At 50.6% G+C, this 24,539-nt stretch overlaps 2 protein-coding genes across 2 annotated transcripts; one reads left to right on the forward strand and one right to left on the reverse strand.

Annotated features, from left to right (window-relative positions):
- Nucleotides 1–858: 858 nt before the first annotated feature.
- Nucleotides 859–7,531, reverse strand: yipf2 (Yip1 domain family member 2). Its single transcript, NM_001008077.1, is given in 8 exon segments — nucleotides 859–1,234; nucleotides 1,679–1,861; nucleotides 2,091–2,257; nucleotides 3,761–3,877; nucleotides 3,950–4,037; nucleotides 4,142–4,222; nucleotides 5,549–5,691; nucleotides 7,393–7,531. Coding segments are annotated over 8 exon segments (906 nt in total). The 5' UTR covers nucleotides 7,424–7,531; the 3' UTR covers nucleotides 859–1,138.
- A 413-nt stretch (nucleotides 7,532–7,944) lies between these two features.
- timm29 (translocase of inner mitochondrial membrane 29) lies at nucleotides 7,945–19,504 on the forward strand. Its single transcript, NM_001011059.1, is given in 2 exon segments — nucleotides 7,945–8,201; nucleotides 18,826–19,504. Coding segments are annotated over 2 exon segments (717 nt in total). The 5' UTR covers nucleotides 7,945–8,077; the 3' UTR covers nucleotides 19,419–19,504.
- The last annotated feature ends 5,035 nt before the right edge of the window (nucleotides 19,505–24,539 follow it).

A 24,539-nucleotide genomic window follows, 5' to 3' on the forward strand; every position in this document is an offset into this window, starting at 1 on the left:
GCCTCCATCTTGTCTCTTTAGAGTGGATTTATGGTCGCCATTACTCCTAGGGGCAGATTTATCAAAATGTGAGTTTAGAGCTTAATATATCAAATCTCACCCCCGGTCTATTCATTCCTATGGGATTTTTAGAAACGTATTTATCAATGAGTGAAAATTAGAACTCACCATTTGATAAATACACTTCTTAGAAATTCCATAGGAACTAATAGAATCTGGGTGAGTTTTGATATATTAAGTTCTAAACTCACATTTTGATAAATCTGCCCCCTAAAGTTATTAGAGAATATCTTGGCCAGAGCTGAGGAGAGGGATAGGTCTATACGATTCACAGGTATTGGGGTTCTTTAGGAAATGTTTAGCAGAGCTGTGCCCTGCTGTATGTTATGTGGGCATTATGCCCACAGTCTGGGTCCTATCCTATCCCCAAGGGCCTTGTATTAGTTAGGAGCCCATAGTCTTGGCCAAGTGTTAGAAGCAGGCACAGAGTGTTCCACTCAACCTAAATCCTTTAGTCGTCATTGCTGAAAGGATGAGGCAGATCTGGGCCCTGCTCTTTCCTGCCATTGGGCACTGCTCCCGATAATAATAAAGCACCCTGTTGGGTTCATACAGGACTTCACTGCCAAGCTCTGCCCCTCCCTGCTCTGTGGCGCTTTGACCTTCAGACGGGGCCTTCGAGTTGCTGATCCGAACAACCCAACTGGGTCTATAATTTGAAGGCCTTTGTGTTTCAAGTACTTGGAAAGGCAGTTGTAGATTGCCAGCTGTTTGGCCCAATAGGGGCGATCAATCTCATACCCTGAAAGGTTGGTCAGTGATGTATTCATTAGTGAACATGAATCAGAGAACAGGACATTCTTATAATGACTCTTTATTAGCCAAACATAGAAGAAATCTTTATGAATCAGAAAACTATAGAGAAGAGCCTCATGGGGAAAGAGAGCCCTTCTGTTTCTATTGCTTTGCCCCTATGGGAGAGGGACACCTTGAGGTGAGCAATGGGCAGGGTCAGTTACCGGCCTTAGAACAGGCTAACAGTGCATAAATACCCTCCATCCAGGTCAGGAGGGCAGAATCCTTCACTCGCCAACGGCCAGGCCTGGCTCTCTCGCTAGGGAAGGCCGGAACGCGACAGCTAATTGGCCGTGACGTGACTTATAATCTTCTGGGCCGTGGTGACTGCAACATGCTTGCTGTTATTGGGTACTTGCGGCTGCCTGAAGAAATAGAGCTGAGAGAGAGAGAGAGAGAGAGAGAGAGAGAGAGAGAGAGAGAGAGGATTGTGAGAATTGCTCTGCCCTAGTGCAATAGAGACTGTTCCTGCATTGCAGGGAACATTGACTAAGATGGAGGTCTCACTGACTCCGGCACCAACCAACCGAGCCTCACAATGACGTAAGAGCAACCAATGAAAATCACAAGTTGCATGGCTGGAGTTTTTCTTATTGGCTGTTGGGGAGACTGACCCCAGCAACCACATAATATGTCTTAGGCTGGTAACTGTGTCAGCTGAGCAGCAGCCAATAAGAAACAAGAAGGCAGGTTGGCCAATAGCTGGATTCCGACACAAGTCAGTTTGGGGTTCAGGCACATGAATCAGAACACCTGGCTACTTGCCTGGAACTAAAGGGATGGGGGGGGGGTGTTATACAGTTAACTCTTTGTATTCCAGTACCTTGCAACCCACAGCTAAAAGTACATGCAGCGCAACCATAATAGCCATCAATGAGATCACCACCACCTTGTTGTCTCTTCGGATATGAGGCCAAAAAGCGAGGACAAGAACAAGGCTGGACAGACTCATAGCCACAAGGATCAAAATCCACCTGAAAATGTCCTGCGGTACCACACAGAGGACCTGGGAGTACAGAACAGAGAGTCACCATAACATCAATAAACTTTATTTATACAGCAAAACATTGTTTATTAATGTAATGCCACTACTGCAGATGTTAATGTGGCCAGCCCCATAGACATCAATATGATCTATTCCTCACCATGGCACCCGGTAACCTGCCACTAGGCTGCCGGCTGGGGAGGAAGCAGCTGGAAGAGAGAGGTTATTGCAGGTTTGGGATGGGACTCACCGTGGCGGGGACGTAGGCTGAGAGTGAATAGCCATAAATGCACACAGTCTCCATGAAGCTGTAAGAACTCACTTCAGGGGTCACCCCTTTCCTCCACTGTAGGAAACCCCACAGGCCCAAAGGGACTGCCCAAGCGTAACTGTATATGGCCACTCCGGCCACCGACACTGGAAGACAGACAAATAGCTGTTACAAAGGGTGTCACGGGGTGCAAGGAATCTGGGCCAGGGTGATTAACATGTGGGGTATCTATAGGGAGTCTGCCCCTCCCACTGCAGGGTGATACAGTGACACAGACAGGAGGGGGCTATGGGACACGGAGTCTGCCCCTCCCACTGCAGGGTGATACAGTGACACAGACAGGAGGGAGCTATGGGACACTGAGTCTGCCCCTCCCACTGCAGGGTGATACAGTGACACAGACAGGAGGGAGCTATGGGACACGGAGTCTGTCCCTCCCACTGCAGGGTGATACAGTGACACAGACAGGAGGGAGCTATGGGACATGGAGTCTGTCCCTCCCACTGCAGGGTGATACAGTGACACAGACAGGAGGGAACTATGGGACATGGAGTCTGCCCCTCCCACTGCAGGGTGATACAGTGACACAGACAGGAGGGAACTATGGGACATGGAGTCTGTCCCTCCCACTGCAGGGTGATACAGTGACACAGACAGGAGGGAACTATGGGACATGGAGTCTGCCCCTCCCACTGCAGGGTGATACAGTGACACAGACAGGAGGGGGGCTATGGGACACGGAGTCTATCCCTCCCACTGCAGGGTGATACAGTGACACAGACAGGAGGGGGCTATGGGACACGGAGTCTGCCCCTCCCACTGCAGGGTGATACAGTGACACAGACAGGAGGGAGCTATGGGACACTGAGTCTGCCCCTCCCACTGCAGGGTGATACAGTGACACAGACAGGAGGGAGCTATGGGACACGGAGTCTGTCCCTCCCACTGCAGGGTGATACAGTGACACAGACAGGAGGGAGCTATGGGACATGGAGTCTGTCCCTCCCACTGCAGGGTGATACAGTGACACAGACAGGAGGGAACTATGGGACATGGAGTCTGCCCCTCCCACTGCAGGGTGATACAGTGACACAGACAGGAGGGAACTATGGGACATGGAGTCTGTCCCTCCCACTGCAGGGTGATACAGTGACACAGACAGGAGGGAACTATGGGACATGGAGTCTGCCCCTCCCACTGCAGGGTGATACAGTGACACAGACAGGAGGGGGGCTATGGGACACGGAGTCTATCCCTCCCACTGCAGGGTGATACAGTGACACAGACAGGAGGGGGCTATGGGACACGGAGTCTGCCCCTCCCACTGCAGGGTGATACAGTGACACAGACAGGAGGGGGCTATGGGACATGGAGTCTGCCCCTCCCACTGCAGGGTGATACAGTGACACAGACAGGAGGGGGCTATGGGACACGGAGTCTGTCCCTCCCACTGCAGGGTGATACAGTGACACAGACAGGAGGGGGCTATGGGACACGGAGTCTGCCCCTCCCACTGCAGGGTGATACAGTGACACAGACAGGAGGGGGCTATGGGACATGGAGTCTGTCCCTCCCACTGCAGGGTGATACAGTGACACAGACAGGGGGGACAAGCCGTCAGCCCCTAGAGGGGTAAGACAAACACTCACACTTGTGGAACTCGGGGCTGTACTGGTAGCCCTCTTGGTCGTGTAGGAGCATGTAGGTCCCCAGGTTGCCCATGATCGTTACTGTAATTACCAGTGTAGTACAGATCCAAAACGGACCTATAAAAAGAGCAAGTTAGAGCAGCGGAAATAGCCGAGTAGCCGACAGGATCAAGGTGCTTCCCAGCTCACCATACAAATCAGGATTGTTTCTCAGATGGTTCCGAACAAAGTTCTTCCCTGGAATGGGCAGAATGGAGCCTCGGATCCTGTCCAGAACCTGAGATAGGCAACGAGAGCATTGCAGGGTGACACAAAGCCATCATGGCAATAAAAAACAACTTCTCTCTGCAGACTCCCACAGCACCAGCACCCACATATTACCTGGTACGTGTCTATGTCAAAGAAGTCCTGATAGTACTGAAAGGTCCAAAAGCTGGATGTCTTCTTCTGCGAGGCCAAAAGCTGGGGACAGGGACAGCTCATTAGAACACAAGCAATAGGCACTTTATACTCCTCTGCCTGTAAATACTGGATCCCCATTGGGCAGTTTTGTAGGCCCGGGCATTCCTAGTACACAGAGGCCCAAACAGCCCCCATAGGCCCAACAAATAGTGAGTGTCTATGGCACCTTACAGCAGCCCCTCTGGCATTTGCCTGAACCCACAGATTGCCAGTCCGGGCCTGATTTTCAGTACACAGAGGCCCAAACAGCCCCCCATAGGCCCAATAAATAGTGAGTGTCTATGGCACCTTACAGCAGCCCCTCTGGCATTTGCCTGAACCCACAGATTGCCAGTCTGGGCCTGATTTTCAGTACACAGAGGCCCAAACAGCCCCCCCATAGGCCCATTAAATAGTGAGTGTCTATGGCACCTTACAGCAGCCCCTCTGGCATTTGCCTGAACCCACAGATTGCCAGTCCGGGCCTGATTTTCAGTACACAGAGGCCCAAACAGCCCCCCCATAGGCCCATTAAATAGTGAGTGTCTATGGCACCTTACAGCAGCCCCTCTGGCATTTGCCTGAACCCACAGATTGCCAGTCCGGGCCTGATTTTCAGTACACAGAGGCCCAAACAGCCCCCCCCATAGGCCCAATAAATAGTGAGTGTCTATGGCATCTTACAGCAGCCCCTCTGGCATTTGCCTGAACCCACAGATTGCCAGTCCGGGCCTGATTTTCAGTACACAGAGGCCCAAACAGCCCCCCCCATAGGCCCAATAAATAGTGAGTGTCTATGGCACCTTACAGCAGCCCCTCTGGCATTTGCCTGAACCCACAGATTGCCAGTCCGGGCCTGATTTTCAGTACACAGAGGCCCAAACAGCCCCCCATAGGCCCAATAAATAGTGAGTGTCTATGGCACCTTACAGCAGCCCCTCTGGCATTTGCCTGAACCCACAGATTGCCAGTCTGGGCCTGATTTTCAGTACACAGAGGCCTAAACAGCCCCCCATAGGCCCAATAAATAGTGAGTGACTATGGCACCTTACAGCAGCCCCTCTGGCATTTGCCTGAACCCACAGATTGCCAGTCCAGGCCTGACAGGGTGGCTTCGCCTACAGACAGTGCCTGTGCCACCTCCCGTTTAGCTAATGCTGGGGAACCCTAATAACTACATTAACCAAAGAGGCTCCAAATCTGACTTACAGAGGAATAATGATACAGAGAGGTGGCACAGAAAGGAGGATGGGTGGGTTGGCTACCTGCAGGGGGGCCGCACTTGGTCATTCCTGATGTATATACAGAAAATATCTAAATAATGTGTGGCTTAGGCACCCCCCTCACCTCCGTTTGATCTGATTCGCCCTCCTCCTCTTCACTATCCCCGCCCACGTGCAGAGTGGCATGCTGGGGCCGGCTCTCCTCCGTCAGGCTCTTTGTTGTGGCACCTGGATCAGCCGCCAGTAAGTCAGCAGCTTCATCAAATTCTGAAAGCGGATCAACATAATGGCGGGTCAGGGCAGGACGGCACAGCAGTGGGCAGTATTGCAAATCCAATGCAGCAATGGCCTAATTAGATTGTAAGCTCTTTAGTACCCTAATATCTTTTGGTGTTATGGTGCACTGAAACACTGAAAGGTCTGAAAGGGCCCTTGCATCTGACCCGCAAACCTTCTATTCCTGTACTACAACTCCCAGCATCCCACTGCAGCTGCACACAGAGCCTGACAGCCCGGCTCAGTGGTACAGTACAACTAAAGTTTCCCAGGGAGGTCAGAGGCTGAAAATTGCGGTCTCACCATCTCATGCCAGGTTCCTACTGAGCTCTATTTACTGATTTGTCTGGAGATTTGTTTGGAGATCAATGAACAGAGCTGAGCAGCCCTTCTGATTTGTGGTATCTGGCCCAGCGCCCCTCCCTGCCACTAGATGGCAGCACAGGCACATTAGAGCGCCTAGACATGCTCCCCTGGCCCATTGTACATGGGGCAATTACATTTATTAGAATATTGGATTCAGAACTGCAGAATTTTTCTCGATCTTCAGGGAGGGAAGTCGGCATTTGGACCACCTGCTCTCACTACGGCGCCCCCAGTCCCAGCGGTTAGCGGGCCAGGGGCGCCCCCAGTCCCAGCGGTTAGCGGGCCAGGGGCGCCCCCAGTCCCAGCGGTTAGCGGGCCAGGGGCGCCCCCAGTCCCAGCGGTTAGCGGGCCAGGGGCGCCCCCAGTCCCAGCGGTTAGCGGGCCAGGGGCGCCCCCAGTCCCAGCGGTTAGCGGGCCAGGGGCGCCCCCAGTCCCAGCGGTTAGCGGGCCAGGGGCGCCCCCAGTCCCAGCGGTTAGCGGGCCAGGGGCGCCCCCAGTCCCAGCGGTTAGCGGGCCAGGGGCGCCCCCAGTCCCAGCGGTTAGCGGGCCAGGGGCGCCCCCAGTCCCAGCGGTTAGCGGGCCAGGGGCGCCCCCAGTCCCAGCGGTTAGCGGGCCAGGGGCGCCCCCAGTCCCAGCGGTTAGCGGGCCAGGGGCGCCCCCAGTCCCAGCGGTTAGCGGGCCAGGGCACAGGGCTGCTGCTCTAGGCACTACGAGACTATGAGTACAAGCAAATGTATGTCCCCCCCAAACTACTGACTAATCTCAATGAGTCTGGTTAAACCAACTTGTTAGTTGATTCTTCAGCAATAACATTTCCCAGAAGCCCCTACAATCCTTGTTGACATTTCACCTGGTACATTCTATTTACTTCCTTTACTGTGCGCTACCGGCCCTTTAAACAGATAGTGGTGTCCCAGTGCAAACTGGTTACTGTAGTTGTCAGGGGTCGGCGCCCCCGGGCGGCTCTGGCTCCTCAGCTGATTTCTTTGCTCAATGAGAGACAATATTAATCTGAGCTACAGTCACTGCTACTGAACACTGTGTCTGGCTGTTTATAGTCTCTGCACTGCTGGTTCTGGCTCATGAGACAATGCAATCAAACCAACCAATCACAGACCTGGCTTCTGCTACATTGTTTCCTAAGTCACAACCAGAGAGTGTCAGGCGGGGCTCCCTATAGCAATCGCACTCACTAATGGCTATAGATGCAGTGCATGAATGGATACACACACAGTGGGGGGGAGACAGGCTGAGGCAAGCAGATGATGGCAGATACACACAATAAGCGAAGGGAATGGGAGGGAAGCCATGGCTGCACTTTCTTACCTTGGAACTTCAAATCATCTGCTGAGGCCATTGCGACTCCTTAGTGTTGGCGACAGCGATGAAACTGCCCCTGCCCCAGCCGGGCGCCTCTCACTCACCCCGGGGTGCGACCGAACCGTAACTCCCCACCTGCCCAGGTGCCTCAGGCTGTTACACTGCTACTGCAGGAGCTTCCGCGTCATCACCCAACCAGGACTGTACCAAAGCAATGACGGGGGGGGCGAGGGGCGGATTGTGTGCTACTCCAGTACAGGCGGAGCCGAGTGAAGGCGCACAAGGAACGGCTACCCCCTCTGTCTTTCAGCCTACTTCATATGGCACGACATTATTGTGTAACAGCAACACAATTCTCGTCTCGACTAATCGTCACCCCCAGTCTTCCTTGGTCCGCTCCAAATGCTAGTGCGCTACCAATTCCCTCCGGATAGAACTTGAACTGGGACGGAAATGCCCGGGATTGCAATTAGAAAGCAGAAATGTATCATTATTAATAGAAACCCGCATCATAACTTTTTGGGGGTTTATTTTTTTTATTGAATATGCTTCCCAACACGTCATTCCGCGTTGCTTTGGGCGCTTGGGGGAGATAATCCGCCACACTGCACGTTTCTGGCCGGAATGTTTTTAGTGTAGCGCTTTTTAAGGGCACAGGTACCGGAAGTGGCTGCAGAGCTGGCGGAAGGCGATGGCAGCACGGTGGATTGGGGTCGTGTTGAGGAGGTCGTGCTCTGGGTCGGCGGCTAGTGGCCAGGCTACGGAGGCCGTCGGTAAACCGGGACGGTGGGAACGGTTCAAGAGTGGGAAAATAGGTAAGGGCTCCGTTATCCGGGACATGTGCGGCTCATTCATTATCCCAGGGAGATTGGTGCTACTGGCAATCTAACTCTGCATAGTAGCAGCCCATAGTAAGTGGGTAGGGCTTTCTGTCACTGTGCTGAGCATAGTAGCAGCCCATAGTAAGTGGGTAGGGCTTTCTGTCACTGTTATGTGCTGAGCATAGTAGCAGCCCATAGTAAGTGGGTAGGGCTTTCTGTCACTGTGCTGAGCATAGTAGCAGCCCATAGTAAGTGAGTAGGGCTTTCTGTCACTGTGCTGAGCATAGTAGCAACCCATAGTAAGTGGGTAGGGCTTTCTGTCACTGTTATGTGCTGAGCATAGTAGCAGCCCATAGTAAGTGGGTAGGGCTTTCTGTCACTGTGCTGAGCATAGTAGCAGCCCATAGTAAGTGGGTAGGGCTTTCTGTCACTGTGCTGAGCATAGTAGCAGCCCATAGTAAGTGGGTAGGGCTTTCTGTCACTGTGCTGAGCATAGTAGCAGCCCATAGTAAGTGGGTAGGGCTTTCTGTCACTGTGCTGAGCATAGTAGCAGCCCATAGTAAGTGGGTAGGGCTTTCTGTCACTGTGCTGAGCATAGTAGCAGCCCATAGTAAGTGGGTAGGGCTTTCTGTCACTGTGCTGAGCATAGTAGCAGCCCATAGTAAGTGGGTAGGGCTTTCTGTCACTGTGCTGAGCATAGTAGCAGCCCATAGTAAGTGGGTAGGGCTTTCTGTCACTGTGCTGAGCATAGTAGCAGCCCATAGTAAGTGGGTAGGGCTTTCTGTCACTGTGCTGAGCATAGTAGCAGCCCATAGTAAGTGGGTAGGGCTTTCTGTCACTGTGCTGAGCATAGTAGCAGCCCATAGTAAGTGAGTAGGGCTTTCTGTCACTGTGCTGAGCATAGTAGCAGCCCATAGTAAGTGGGTAGGGCTTTCTGTCACTGTTATGTGCTGAGCATAGTAGCAGCCCATAGTAAGTGAGTAGGGCTTTCTGTCACTGTGCTGAGCAAAGTAGCAGCCCATAGTAAGTGAGTAGGGCTTTCTGTCACTGTGCTGAGCATAGTAGCAACCCATAGTAAGTGGGTAGGGCTTTCTGTCACTGTTATGTGCTGAGCATAGTAGCAGCCCATAGTAAGTGGGTAGGGCTTTCTGTCACTGTTATGTGCTGAGCATAGTAGCAGCCCATAGTAAGTGGGTAGGGCTTTCTGTCACTGTGCTGAGCATAGTAGCAGCCCATAGTAAGTGGGTAGGGCTTTCTGTCACTGTGCTGAGCATAGTAGCAGCCCATAGTAAGTGGGTAGGGCTTTCTGTCACTGTGCTGAGCATAGTAGCAGCCCATAGTAAGTGGGTAGGGCTTTCTGTCACTGTGCTGAGCATAGTAGCAGCCCATAGTAAGTGGGTAGGGCTTTCTGTCACTGTGCTGAGCATAGTAGCAGCCCATAGTAAGTGGGTAGGGCTTTCTGTCACTGTGCTGAGCATAGTAGCAGCCCATAGTAAGTGGGTAGGGCTTTCTGTCACTGTGCTGAGCATAGTAGCAGCCCATAGTAAGTGGGTAGGGCTTTCTGTCACTGTGCTGAGCATAGTAGCAGCCCATAGTAAGTGAGTAGGGCTTTCTGTCACTGTGCTGAGCATAGTAGCAGCCCATAGTAAGTGAGTAGGGCTTTCTGTCACTGTGCTGAGCATAGTAGCAGCCCATAGTAAGTGGGTAGGGCTTTCTGTCACTGTTATGTGCTGAGCATAGTAGCAGCCCATAGTAAGTGGGTAGGGCTTTCTGTCACTGTGTGCTGAGCATAGTAGCAGCCCATAGTAAGTGGGTAGGGCTTTCTGTCACTGTGTGCTGAGCATAGTAGCAGCCCATAGTAAGTGGGTAGGGCTTTCTGTCACTGTGCTGAGCATAGTAGCAGCCCATAGTAAGTGGGTAGGGCTTTCTGTCACTGTGCTGAGCATAGTAGCAGCCCATAGTAAGTGGGTAGGGCTTTCTGTCACTGTGCTGAGCATAGTAGCAGCCCATAGTAAGTGGGTAGGGCTTTCTGTCACTGTGCTGAGCATAGTAGCAGCCCATAGTAAGTGAGTAGGGCTTTCTGTCACTGTGCTGAGCATAGTAGCAGCCCATAGTAAGTGAGTAGGGCTTTCTGTCACTGTGCTGAGCATAGTAGCAGCCCATAGTAAGTGGGTAGGGCTTTCTGTCACTGTTATGTGCTGAGCATAGTAGCAGCCCATAGTAAGTGGGTAGGGCTTTCTGTCACTGTTATGTGCTGAGCATAGTAGCAGCCCATAGTAAGTGGGTAGGGCTTTCTGTCACTGTGTGCTGAGCATAGTAGCAGCCCATAGTAAGTGGGTAGGGCTTTCTGTCACTGTGTGCTGAGCATAGTAGCAGCCCATAGTAAGTGGGTAGGGCTTTCTGTCACTGTTATGTGCTGAGCATAGTAGCAGCCCATAGTAAGTGAGTAGGGCTTTCTGTCACTGTGTGCTGAGCATAGTAGCAGCCCATAGTAAGTGGGTAGGGCTTTCTGTCACTGTGTGCTGAGCATAGTAGCAGCCCATAGTAAGTGGGTAGGGCTTTCTGTCACTGTGCTGAGCATAGTAGCAGCCCATAGTAAGTGGGTAGGGCTTTCTGTCACTGTTATGTGCTGAGCATAGTAGCAGCCCATAGTAAGTGGGTAGGGCTTTCTGTCACTGTGCTGAGCATAGTAGCAGCCCATAGTAAGTGGGTAGGGCTTTCTGTCACTGTGCTGAGCATAGTAGCAGCCCATAGTAAGTGGGTAGGGCTTTCTGTCACTGTGCTGAGCATAGTAGCAGCCCATAGTAAGTGGGTAGGGCTTTCTGTCACTGTGCTGAGCATAGTAGCAGCCCATAGTAAGTGGGTAGGGCTTTCTGTCACTGTGCTGAGCATAGTAGCAGCCCATAGTAAGTGGGTAGGGCTTTCTGTCACTGTGCTGAGCATAGTAGCAGCCCATAGTAAGTGGGTAGGGCTTTCTGTCACTGTTATGTGCTGAGCATAGTAGCAGCCCATAGTAAGTGAGTAGGGCTTTCTGTCACTGTGCTGAGCAAAGTAGCAGCCCATAGTAAGTGAGTAGGGCTTTCTGTCACTGTGCTGAGCATAGTAGCAACCCATAGTAAGTGGGTAGGGCTTTCTGTCACTGTTATGTGCTGAGCATAGTAGCAGCCCATAGTAAGTGGGTAGGGCTTTCTGTCACTGTTATGTGCTGAGCATAGTAGCAGCCCATAGTAAGTGGGTAGGGCTTTCTGTCACTGTGCTGAGCATAGTAGCAGCCCATAGTAAGTGGGTAGGGCTTTCTGTCACTGTGCTGAGCATAGTAGCAGCCCATAGTAAGTGGGTAGGGCTTTCTGTCACTGTGCTGAGCATAGTAGCAGCCCATAGTAAGTGGGTAGGGCTTTCTGTCACTGTGCTGAGCATAGTAGCAGCCCATAGTAAGTGGGTAGGGCTTTCTGTCACTGTGCTGAGCATAGTAGCAGCCCATAGTAAGTGGGTAGGGCTTTCTGTCACTGTGCTGAGCATAGTAGCAGCCCATAGTAAGTGGGTAGGGCTTTCTGTCACTGTGCTGAGCATAGTAGCAGCCCATAGTAAGTGGGTAGGGCTTTCTGTCACTGTGCTGAGCATAGTAGCAGCCCATAGTAAGTGAGTAGGGCTTTCTGTCACTGTGCTGAGCATAGTAGCAGCCCATAGTAAGTGAGTAGGGCTTTCTGTCACTGTGCTGAGCATAGTAGCAGCCCATAGTAAGTGGGTAGGGCTTTCTGTCACTGTTATGTGCTGAGCATAGTAGCAGCCCATAGTAAGTGGGTAGGGCTTTCTGTCACTGTGTGCTGAGCATAGTAGCAGCCCATAGTAAGTGGGTAGGGCTTTCTGTCACTGTGTGCTGAGCATAGTAGCAGCCCATAGTAAGTGGGTAGGGCTTTCTGTCACTGTGCTGAGCATAGTAGCAGCCCATAGTAAGTGGGTAGGGCTTTCTGTCACTGTGCTGAGCATAGTAGCAGCCCATAGTAAGTGGGTAGGGCTTTCTGTCACTGTGCTGAGCATAGTAGCAGCCCATAGTAAGTGGGTAGGGCTTTCTGTCACTGTGCTGAGCATAGTAGCAGCCCATAGTAAGTGAGTAGGGCTTTCTGTCACTGTGCTGAGCATAGTAGCAGCCCATAGTAAGTGAGTAGGGCTTTCTGTCACTGTGCTGAGCATAGTAGCAGCCCATAGTAAGTGGGTAGGGCTTTCTGTCACTGTTATGTGCTGAGCATAGTAGCAGCCCATAGTAAGTGGGTAGGGCTTTCTGTCACTGTTATGTGCTGAGCATAGTAGCAGCCCATAGTAAGTGGGTAGGGCTTTCTGTCACTGTGTGCTGAGCATAGTAGCAGCCCATAGTAAGTGGGTAGGGCTTTCTGTCACTGTGTGCTGAGCATAGTAGCAGCCCATAGTAAGTGGGTAGGGCTTTCTGTCACTGTTATGTGCTGAGCATAGTAGCAGCCCATAGTAAGTGAGTAGGGCTTTCTGTCACTGTGTGCTGAGCATAGTAGCAGCCCATAGTAAGTGGGTAGGGCTTTCTGTCACTGTGTGCTGAGCATAGTAGCAGCCCATAGTAAGTGGGTAGGGCTTTCTGTCACTGTGCTGAGCATAGTAGCAGCCCATAGTAAGTGGGTAGGGCTTTCTGTCACTGTTATGTGCTGAGCATAGTAGCAGCCCATAGTAAGTGGGTAGGGCTTTCTGTCACTGTGCTGAGCATAGTAGCAGCCCATAGTAAGTGGGTAGGGCTTTCTGTCACTGTGCTGAGCATAGTAGCAGCCCATAGTAAGTGGGTAGGGCTTTCTGTCACTGTGCTGAGCATAGTAGCAGCCCATAGTAAGTGGGTAGGGCTTTCTGTCACTGTGCTGAGCATAGTAGCAGCCCATAGTAAGTGGGTAGGGCTTTCTGTCACTGTGCTGAGCATAGTAGCAGCCCATAGTAAGTGGGTAGGGCTTTCTGTCACTGTGCTGAGCATAGTAGCAGCCCATAGTAAGTGGGTAGGGCTTTCTGTCACTGTGCTGAGCATAGTAGCAGCCCATAGTAAGTGGGTAGGGCTTTCTGTCACTGTGCTGAGCATAGTAGCAGCCCATAGTAAGTGGGTAGGGCTTTCTGTCACTGTGCTGAGCATAGTAGCAGCCCATAGTAAGTGGGTAGGGCTTTCTGTCACTGTGCTGAGCATAGTAGCAGCCCATAGTAAGTGGGTAGGGCTTTCTGTCACTGTGCTGAGCATAGTAGCAGCCCATAGTAAGTGAGTAGGGCTTTCTGTCACTGTGCTGAGGCATAGTAGCAGCCCATAGTAAGTGAGTAGGGCTTTCTGTCACTGTGCTGAGCATAGTAGCAGCCCATAGTAAGTGGGTAGGGCTTTCTGTCACTGTTATGTGCTGAGCATAGTAGCAGCCCATAGTAAGTGGGTAGGGCTTTCTGTCACTGTGTGCTGAGCATAGTAGCAGCCCATAGTAAGTGGGTAGGGCTTTCTGTCACTGTGTGCTGAGCATAGTAGCAGCCCATAGTAAGTGGGTAGGGCTTTCTGTCACTGTGCTGAGCATAGTAGCAGCCCATAGTAAGTGGGTAGGGCTTTCTGTCACTGTGCTGAGCATAGTAGCAGCCCATAGTAAGTGGGTAGGGCTTTCTGTCACTGTGCTGAGCATAGTAGCAGCCCATAGTAAGTGGGTAGGGCTTTCTGTCACTGTGCTGAGCATAGTAGCAGCCCATAGTAAGTGGGTAGGGCTTTCTGTCACTGTGCTGAGCATAGTAGCAGCCCATAGTAAGTGGGTAGGGCTTTCTGTCACTGTGCTGAGCATAGTAGCAGCCCATAGTAAGTGGGTAGGGCTTTCTGTCACTGTGCTGAGCATAGTAGCAGCCCATAGTAAGTGGGTAGGGCTTTCTGTCACTGTGCTGAGCATAGTAGCAGCCCATAGTAAGTGGGTAGGGCTTTCTGTCACTGTGCTGAGCATAGTAGCAGCCCATAGTAAGTGAGTAGGGCTTTCTGTCACTGTGCTGAGCATAGTAGCAGCCCATAGTAAGTGAGTAGGGCTTTCTGTCACTGTGCTGAGCATAGTAGCAGCCCATAGTAAGTGGGTAGGGCTTTCTGTCACTGTTATGTGCTGAGCATAGTAGCAGCCCATAGTAAGTGGGTAGGGCTTTCTGTCACTGTGTGCTGAGCATAGTAGCAGCCCATAGTAAGTGGGTAGGGCTTTCTGTCACTGTGTGCTGAGCATAGTAGCAGCCCATAGTAAGTGGGTAGGGCTTTCTGTCACTGTGCTGAGCATAGTAGCAGCCCATAGTAAGTGGGTAGGGCTTTCTGTCACTGTGCTGAGCATAGTAGCAGCCCATAGTAAGTGGGTAGGGCTTTCTGTCACTGTGCTGAGCATAGTAGCAGCCCATAGTAAGTGGGTAGGGCTTTCTGTCACTGTGCTGAGCATAGTAGCAGCCCATAGTAAGTGAGTAGGGCTTTCTGTCACTGTGCTGAGCATAGTAGCAGCCCATAGTAAGTGAGTAGGGCTTTCTGTCACTGTGCTGAGCATAGTAGCAGCCCATAGTAAGTGGGTAGGGCTTTCTGTCACTGTTATGTGCTGAGCATAGTAGCAGCCCATAGTAAGTGGGTAGGGCTTTCTGTCACTGTTATGTGCTGAGCATAGTAGCAGCCCATAGTAAGTGGGTAGGGCTTTCTGTCACTGTGTGCTGAGCATAGTAGCAGCCCATAGTAAGTGGGTAGGGCTTTCTGTCACTGTGTGCTGAGCATAGTAGCAGCCCATAGTAAGTGGGTAGGGCTTTCTGTCACTGTTATGTGCTGAGCATAGTAGCAGCCCATAGTAAGTGAGTAGGGCTTTCTGTCACTGTGTGCTGAGCATAGTAGCAGCCCATAGTAAGTGGGTAGGGCTTTCTGTCACTGTGTGCTGAGCATAGTAGCAGCCCATAGTAAGTGGGTAGGGCTTTCTGTCACTGTGCTGAGCATAGTAGCAGCCCATAGTAAGTGGGTAGGGCTTTCTGTCACTGTGCTGAGCATAGTAGCAGCCCATAGTAAGTGGGTAGGGCTTTCTGTCACTGTGCTGAGCATAGTAGCAGCCCATAGTAAGTGGGTAGGGCTTTCTGTCACTGTGCTGAGCATAGTAGCAGCCCATAGTAAGTGAGTAGGGCTTTCTGTCACTGTGCTGAGCATAGTAGCAGCCCATAGTAAGTGAGTAGGGCTTTCTGTCACTGTGCTGAGCATAGTAGCAGCCCATAGTAAGTGAGTAGGGCTTTCTGTCACTGTGCTGAGCATAGTAGCAGCCCATAGTAAGTGGGTAGGGCTTTCTGTCACTGTGCTGAGCATAGTAGCAGCCCATAGTAAGTGAGTAGGGCTTTCTGTCACTGTGCTGAGCATAGTAGCAGCCCATAGTAAGTGGGTAGGGCTTTCTGTCACTGTTATGTGCTGAGCATAGTAGCAGCCCATAGTAAGTGGGTAGGGCTTTCTGTCACTGTGCTGAGCATAGTAGCAGCCCATAGTAAGTGGGTAGGGCTTTCTGTCACTGTGTGCTGAGCATAGTAGCAGCCCATAGTAAGTGGGTAGGGCTTTCTGTCACTGTGTGCTGAGCATAGTAGCAGCCCATAGTAAGTGGGTAGGGCTTTCTGTCACTGTGTGCTGAGCATAGTAGCAGCCCATAGTAAGTGGGTAGGGCTTTCTGTCACTGTGTGCTGAGCATAGTAGCAGCCCATAGTAAGTGGGTAGGGCTTTCTGTCACTGTGCTGAGCATAGTAGCAGCCCATAGTAAGTGGGTAGGGCTTTCTGTCACTGTGCTGAGCATAGTAGCAGCCCATAGTAAGTGAGTAGGGCTTTCTGTCACTGTGTGCTGAGCATAGTAGCAGCCCATAGTAAGTGAGTAGGGCTTTCTGTCACTGTTATGTGCTGAGCATAGTAGCAGCCCATAGTAAGTGAGTAGGGCTTTCTGTCACTGTGTGCTGAGCATAGTAGCAGCCCATAGTAAGTGAGTAGGGCTTTCTGTCACTGTGCTGAGCATAGTAGCAGCCCATAGTAAGTGGGTAGGGCTTTCTGTCACTGTGCTGAGCATAGTAGCAGCCCATAGTAAGTGGGTAGGGCTTTCTGTCACTGTGTGCTGAGCATAGTAGCAGCCCATAGTAAGTGGGTAGGGCTTTCTGTCACTGTGCTGAGCATAGTAGCAGCCCATAGTAAGTGAGTAGGGCTTTCTGTCACTGTGTGCTGAGCATAGTAGCAGCCCATAGTAAGTGAGTAGGGCTTTCTGTCACTGTGTGCTGAGCATAGTAGCAGCCCATAGTAAGTGGGTAGGGCTTTCTGTCACTGTGTGCTGAGCATAGTAGCAGCCCATAGTAAGTGGGTAGGGCTTTCTGTCACTGTGCTGAGCATAGTAGCAGCCCATAGTAAGTGAGTAGGGCTTTCTGTCACTGTGCTGAGCATAGTAGCAGCCCATAGTAAGTGAGTAGGGCTTTCTGTCACTGTGCTGAGCATAGTAGCAGCCCATAGTAAGTGGGTAGGGCTTTCTGTCACTGTGCTGAGCATAGTAGCAGCCCATAGTAAGTGGGTAGGGCTTTCTGTCACTGTGTGCTGAGCATAGTAGCAGCCCATAGTAAGTCGGTAGGGCTTTCTGTCACTGTTATGTGCTGAGCATAGTAGCAGCCCATAGTAAGTGGGTAGGGCTTTCTGTCACTGTGCTGAGCATAGTAGCAGCCCATAGTAAGTGGGTAGGGCTTTCTGTCACTGTGCTGAGCATAGTAGCAGCCCATAGTAAGTGAGTAGGGCTTTCTGTCACTGTGCTGAGCATAGTAGCAGCCCATAGTAAGTGAGTAGGGCTTTCTGTCACTGTTTGCTGAGCATAGTAGCAGCCCATAGTAGCAGGCCATAGTAGCAGCCCATAGTAAGTGAGTAGGGCTTTCTGTCACTGTGTGCTGAGCATAGTAGCAGCCCATAGTAAGTGGGTAGGGCTTTCTGTCACTGTGTGCTGAGCATAGTAGCAGCCCATAGTAAGTGGGTAGGGCTTTCTGTCACTGTGCTGAGCATAGTAGCAGCCCATAGTAAGTGAGTAGGGCTTTCTGTCACTGTGCTGAGCATAGTAGCAGCCCATAGTAAGTGGGTAGGGCTTTCTGTCACTGTGCTGAGCATAGTAGCAGCCCATAGTAAGTGGGTAGGGCTTTCTGTCACTGTGTGCTGAGCATAGTAGCAGCCCATAGTAAGTGAGTAGGGCTTTTTGTCACTGTGTGCTGAGCATAGTAGCAGCCCATAGTAAGTGGGTAGGGCTTTCTGTCACTGTGCTGAGCATAGTAGCAGCCCTTAGTAAGTGGGTAGGGCTTTCTGTCACTGTGCTGAGCATAGTAGCAGCCCATAGTAAGTGAGTAGGGCTTTCTGTCACTGTGCTGAGCATAGTAGCAGCCCATAGTAAGTGGGTAGGGCTTTCTGTCACTATGTGCTGAGCATAGTAGCAGCCCATAGTAAGTGGGTAGGGCTTTCTGTCACTGTGTGCTGAGCATAGTAGCAGCCCATAGTAAGTGAGTAGGGCTTTCTGTCACTGTGCTGAGCATAGTAGCAGCCCATAGTAAGTGGGTAGGGCTTTCTGTCACTGTGTGCTGAGCATAGTAGCAGCCCATAGTAAGTGAGTAGGGCTTTCTGTCACTGTGCTGAGCATAGTAGCAGCCCATAGTAAGTGGGTAGGGCTTTCTGTCACTGTGTGCTGAGCATAGTAGCAGCCCATAGTAAGTGAGTAGGGCTTTCTGTCACTGTGCTGAGCATAGTAGCAGCCCATAGTAAGTGGGTAGGGCTTTCTGTCACTGTGTGCTGAGCATAGTAGCAGCCCATAGTAAGTGAGTAGGGCTTTCTGTCACTGTGTGCTGAGCATAGTAGCAGCCCATAGTAAGTGAGTAGGGCTTTCTGTCACTGTGTGCTGAGCATAGTAGCAGCCCATAGTAAGTGAGTAGGGCTTTCTGTCACTGTGTGCTGAGCATAGTAGCAGCCCATAGTAAGTGAGTAGGGCTTTCTGTCACTGTTATGTGCTGAGCATAGTAGCAGCCCATAGTAAGTGGGTAGGGCTTTCTGTCACTGTTTGCTGAGCATAGTAGCAGCCCATAGTAAATGGGTAGGGCTTTCTGTCACTGTGCTGAGCATAGTAGCAGCCCATAGTAAGTGGGTAGGGCTTTCTGTCACTGTGCTGAGCATAGTAGCAGCCCATAGTAAATGGGTAGGGCTTTCTGTCACTGTGCTGAGCATAGTAGCAGCCCATAGTAAGTGGGTAGGGCTTTCTGTCACTGTGCTGAGCATAGTAGCAGCCCATAGTAAATGGGTAGGGCTTTCTGTCACTGTGCTGAGCATAGTAGCAGCCCATAGTAAGTGGGTAGGGCTTTCTGTCACTGTGTGCTGAGCATAGTAGCAGCCCATAGTAGCAGCCCATAGTAAGTGGGTAGGGCTCAGCGCCAATGACCAATAAGCTGTTTCAGTATGTGTGTATGATGTATATCCTTTTCCCACAGTTTAGGGGGGTTCTATAATGATTTTGCTGGGGGGCCCAGTTACACCTAGTCGCACAGTAACTGAAGCCCATGTAGATTGCTCGGTGGGGGTAAATACGGTTGCCCGAGACTCACAACTAATTGCCCCCCCATACAGCTGTTTGGACAAAGAGCCTGCTGCACGACTACGCTGAGGCCTGTAAGGACATCGCTGTGGGAGCTAAGGAGCGGCCAGGCAAGGCGGCTTTCTACCTCTCCCTACTGACGGCTGCTGGAGTCTGTTCCGCCAAGGCCCCGGGGGAGGATCACTTCCACAGCTGCATGTTAGAGGCCTCGGCCTCCCTCCTCCTGCTCTCACCGTGGACGAGGAGCAGGAAGTCGGACCAGCACGTGCAGAACCTTATGGACCTCAGGAACCAGGGTCGACTGCGCCACTTAAACCTTTTCCTTTTCTCCATTGTCTATGAGGCACCCTACGACCCGGACTGTGACCTCTACCCTGCCCAATGCCCGCACCTACAGCCTCGCTGGGCACAGTTCCCCAGCAGGGTCCTAGACATTGGCTTTTTTGGACGCTGGTGGCTTCTTCGTGCCAAGATGGAAGACTTTGATGTGAATGAAGAGGAATTTGCCAACTTGCCTGCCCCCATGAGAGCGGTATCCTGGAATGACCTGCATTCAGAAGAGAATGAAAAGCTCTTCCAGCTAAAGTTCCAGCCAATCACAATGCACGACGAGCAGATAGAATAAGAGCCGACGCATACGATTGGTGGAGCTTTCATTGTACAGCTGCTTTTGTCTGAATCTATATAGTATATAAATGCGTATATACGGAACACTGTAGTTATGGAAATTATTTTTAGGGTACCTGGGTCAAAAGGGGCCCAATCAGAAACAAGCTTATATACCAAAGGTCTGCAGGCAGTGTGGCCTAGTATATAGCCTTCCTTAGCTCACAGCAGTGTAATACATGTGCAAACATGGCCGTAATAGCCACACTGGCTATACCCAGTGGCCATTAGATTCCCCCCCCCCCACAACTGATCTTTCAGTTGGCTTCTCCGTTAGTCCCTAAATGCTTTATACAAACTGCAACTGTGTGCAGGTATCTCTCATTACAGGGAAACCAGGGCTGGTGTTTGGCTAACTGGTGCCCCCTACTGACTTCTGAAGGCAGCACATAACTGGGTGCTATGGGACACTCTGCCTAAACCTTATACTCACCTTGGGCAGCAGGACAAGCAGGAAGCATATTGCAAAACGGACTTGGGGGCACCCATTTCTTTCCTACCTTACGTTACATATAGAATAGTGTGTGAGTGAGGGGTACTGCTGAGAAGATCACATTTAGCCCTACAAATAGAAGGGAGGAATCCGAAGTGTTCAGTAGGGTTGCTGCTAAATTAAAACTGACCGGGCTGGAATTAGAGGTGGGCAGAAGGGGCACGTGCCTAGGGGGCAACAGTGGGGGGCACTGGGCTCAGACCCTCTGCTTGCCTCCCCCTAGATCTGGGCCTTCTGTATCTCACGACGGAAGTATCACGCTCCTTGGTGACTCGGGATGCACAGAATCCGGGATTTGGTTCGGGATTCGGTGACAAAAGGGTGGGTGGGGTTTTGACGTCCCCACGCCCCTCCCAGAAATGCTTACTGCCCTGTGTGAATCTCAGATGCCAATTAATATCTAGATATAATTGGTGCCCCTGTCCATTGTGAGTTTAATCAGGTTTGAGGAAAGGCAGAGACCCAAGGCCACGGGTACCAGGGGCTGGGGGGGGGGGGGGGGGAATGCCAGCAGTAGGGGCAGGTAGCAAGGAGGAGAGATCAGTGCTGGCAAGGTTTATATAGGCACAGTAGGTTGGGCCGATGGCACACATGGCATTATCTGTGGCAGCAGTGTGATGAGTATGCAGAGTGGCAGCCATGAATGGGACCCGTCTGTCACTGCAAACACAAAGCTTCCCCCCTGTGTGCGCACTGACTGGCAGCCAACTAATGAATAAAGGTAGATCAGCCCTATAGTTCTCTATGTGTTGGAGAGCGCCACCTACAGACCAGCAGAGTATTTTATATTCAAACCTTCCCCAGCCCAAGTTTGTCTCACATACAGCATTCACGTGTTACCTTCTGTGTAACGGGCCGGCAAAGGGTCGTAATGAGCCAGGCAGTACTGGGGAACCATTCCGGGTCATGATGCTATTGCTTATCAGTTTGGTATCATTACCTCGGGGATCAGCAGAACCCTTCCATGTAGGATCTATGCCCACAGGATTTCCCACTGGGTCAGCATTGGTGCAGTGTGGCAGAGCATGCTGGGGGCTGTAGTTTGTGGAGCTGTAGGAACAAAGGTCCTCATATACTGATATAACCTATAATCTGCACTGTAATGGCGTCTCTGTGCCATAATTACTGGCCGCCGGCTGGATTGTTAGCATTGTAACCTTGTGTAACTTTATCCGTACTAATTTGTGGCTTGGCGCCTACTGCAATTGCTTAATGCCCCCTCTTTCTTTCTTGGGGGGGGGGGGGTTGCAATCAGGCAGTTATTATCTACTAGCGATAGTGATTATAGTATCTGAATTCAGCCTATTCACTAGGCCTACTATTTAGTAGACTGATGGGATTGAGTGTCACACTCACTGCCTAATGGGAACAATATGGTGCCCCTCACTACCAAGCATGGCGGTGCAGTGTTCTTTGGGGGGCTCCAGGCCCTCATAAGGGAACCAGGATGCCTAGCTTTGGTACAATAAAAAAAAAGACCATTGATCCCTATGGATGTGTACACACAGAGGCTGGATGCATGGAAATAAATCATAACCAGGTTTGGCTTCAGAGTAGAGGGAAAGCCTGAGGGGGAGGTGGGCGAGACAAAAAGGCAACCAGCAACCTTGCAGTGGAAGATGAACTACAAGGGCATATTTGGGACCTTATTTCATTAATTAATTTTATTAATTAGGTTTAAAGAAAATTAGAGAAGCACCAAACCTCTGTTTGCATATTGTACCGCTCTAAAGTCACATGATATGGCTTTTGCATTTGGTGTGTGCCGGTACTGCGAAATGACCCGGAGTTGGGCGCTGTCCCTAGTACTGAGCAGGTATGGACCTTCTTGGTTCTGTTCAGAGACCAGTGATTGAGTGGGGGGATGGGCAGCTGATATTCAGGGTTCCAGGAAACCTTTTGATCTGCTGATTGTGAGATATAAATAGTTGTTATTTCCCACAATAATTCAGGGAAATAATGGCTGATTATATGGCCGGTTCTACAGATCCATATCCAGCCTGTAACCTGTCAGAATATTTATATGGCAACATCCACTCAAAGCCTTACAGTGTTCTTATCGTTAGGGGAACCAGTAGCATCGGAACCAACATGAAGCCAGTCAAAGCCTTAGAATCTTTACTTGCCTAGAACCATTAGAACAATTACAGCCTTCACATGCTTAGAACCAACCAGGAACCAAATAGACCCTTCACATGCTTAGAACCAACCAGAAACCAATTAGAGCCTTCATGTGCTTAGAACCAACCACAAAACCAATTAGAGCCTTCACGTGCTTAGAACCAACCACAAAACCAATTAGAGCCTTCACATGCTTAGAACCAACCAGGAACCAAATAGATCCTTCACATGCTTAGAACCAACCAGAAACCAATTAGAGCCTTCATGTGCTTAGAACCAACCACAAAACCAATTAGAGCCTTCACGCGCTTAGAACCAACCACAAAACCAATTCGAGCCTTCACGTGCTTAGAACCAACCACAAAACAAATTAGCCTTCACATGCTTAGAACCAACCACAAAACCAATTAGAGCCTTCACATGCTTAGAACCAACCACAAAACAAATTAGCCTTCACATGCTTAGAACCAACCACAAAACCAATTCGAGCCTTCACGTGCTTAGAACCAACCACAAAACAAATTAGCCTTCACATGCTTAGAACCAACCACAAAACCAATTCGAGCCTTCACGTGCTTAGAACCAACCACAAAACAAATTAGCCTTCACATGCTTAGAACCAACCACAAAACCAATTAGAGCCTTCACATGCTTAGAACCAACCAGAAACCAATTAGAGCCTTCACATGCTTAGAACCAACCACAAAACCAATTAGAGTCTTCACATGCTTAGAACCAACCAGAAGCCAATCAATGTATTAGAACAGTGATCCCCAACCAGTGGCTCAGGGGCAACATGTTGCTCCCCAACCCCTTGGATGTTGCTCTCAGTGCCCCCAAACCAGGGAGTTATTTTTGAATTCCTGACTTGGGGGCAAGTTTTGGTTGAATAAAAACAAGATTTCCTACCAAATAAAGCCCCTGTAAGCTGATAGGGTGCATAGAGGCCCCTAATAGCCAATCACAGCCCTTATTTGGCACCTCTGGAAAAGCTTGTCGCCAATCAGAGCATTAGAACCTTAGCAAGTCTAGACCACCCTGTACCCTGGCATAGCATTAGAACCCTCACAAGTCTGCACCAACTTGTAGCCAATCAGAGCATAGAATCCCTTGCAGTTTAGGCCAAGTTGTAGGCAATGCTAGCACCAGAATATGCACGGAGCCAGCGAGAACCTCTGACTGAATGGCTGGATACGTGGGATCAGCGCTACGGCACTAGTGGGAATACAGACACGTGTAGGTACTAGGGATCCATGGGATGTAACAAAGCAAAGCTTCTCCCCTCAGTGCTACAATATTGACTCAGGCCTTAGTTCAACAAGAGCTTTATCCTGCCCAGAGGCAGCACAATGCCAGCGCCAAGTTGCTAAGGGATAGCATTGCAATTTATCATGGCAAATAGTCATGTGGGTTAGGAATGGCCAATCCCTGGCCCTCCTGCTGTTGTTTAACTGCAAAACTCTGCACCCCCTGACACCCCTGAGGGAATTAGATGCACAGGCAGCACCCCAACTCCTTCTCTAGTGTTTCTGCATAAAGGAAAGTACATCCTAATTGTTCCCTGAATGTCATTTCGGGGTTAAAATTCACTACATCGGGATTAAATCCTTCTCCCCTGATTTAGTGCAGAATCCCCGGGCTAATCTGAAAATGCCTGTGTAGCTTACCCCTAACCAATGTAATACCCTGCCCACCTGTAACCCTTGTTCTGCCAGTAACCCAGGGCCGGTGCTGGAAATGCCTGTGTAGCTTACCCCTAACCAATGTAATACCCTGCCCACCTGTAACCCTTGCTCTGCCAGTAACCCAGGGCCGGTGCTGAAAATGCTGGCGCTTATCAGAACGAGTAGGTGCCGATGTCAGGCAAGTACCTACCTGCACACGAACTCCATGACTCTGCCAGCCACATAATACTCTATCAACAAATACCCCCTGTTTATTTAAACAAGAAGCACTTGAGCAGGAAGGTGTAGTTACAAGATAAAACCAATAAGCAACAGGTGTCGGTGTCACCCATACGTCTTCCAGCCGAATCCCAAGTCAAACAACTCGAGCTGTATGTGATCCCACAATCTATAATACATCTTATTAACAAAATAGCAACCTGCTAATTCTGCCCTCAAATATGTAAACAGCTAGAATCTCAGCCATAAAGCAGGGCAGGACTGCTGCTTACAGTGGGGGGATCAGATAGGATCTGTGCCACTGTGACAGAATGTTCTGGACTGCTATGTGTATATCTGACCCCCCCCCCCCCCCCCCCCCCCATTGTAAGCAGCATTCCTGCCCTGCTTTATGGCTGAGATTCTAGCTATCTGTATAACAGAGCATTCTGTCACAGTGGCACAGATCCTATCTGATCCCCCCATTGTAAGCAGCAGTCCTGCCCTGCTTTATGGCTGAGATTCTAGCTATCTGTATAACAGAGCATTCTGTCACAGTGGCACAGATCCTATCTGATCCCCC

The sequence above is a fragment of the Xenopus tropicalis genome, chromosome 3 (genome assembly GCF_000004195.4).
Source record: "Xenopus tropicalis strain Nigerian chromosome 3, UCB_Xtro_10.0, whole genome shotgun sequence".
NCBI lineage: Eukaryota > Metazoa > Chordata > Amphibia > Anura > Pipidae > Xenopus > Xenopus tropicalis.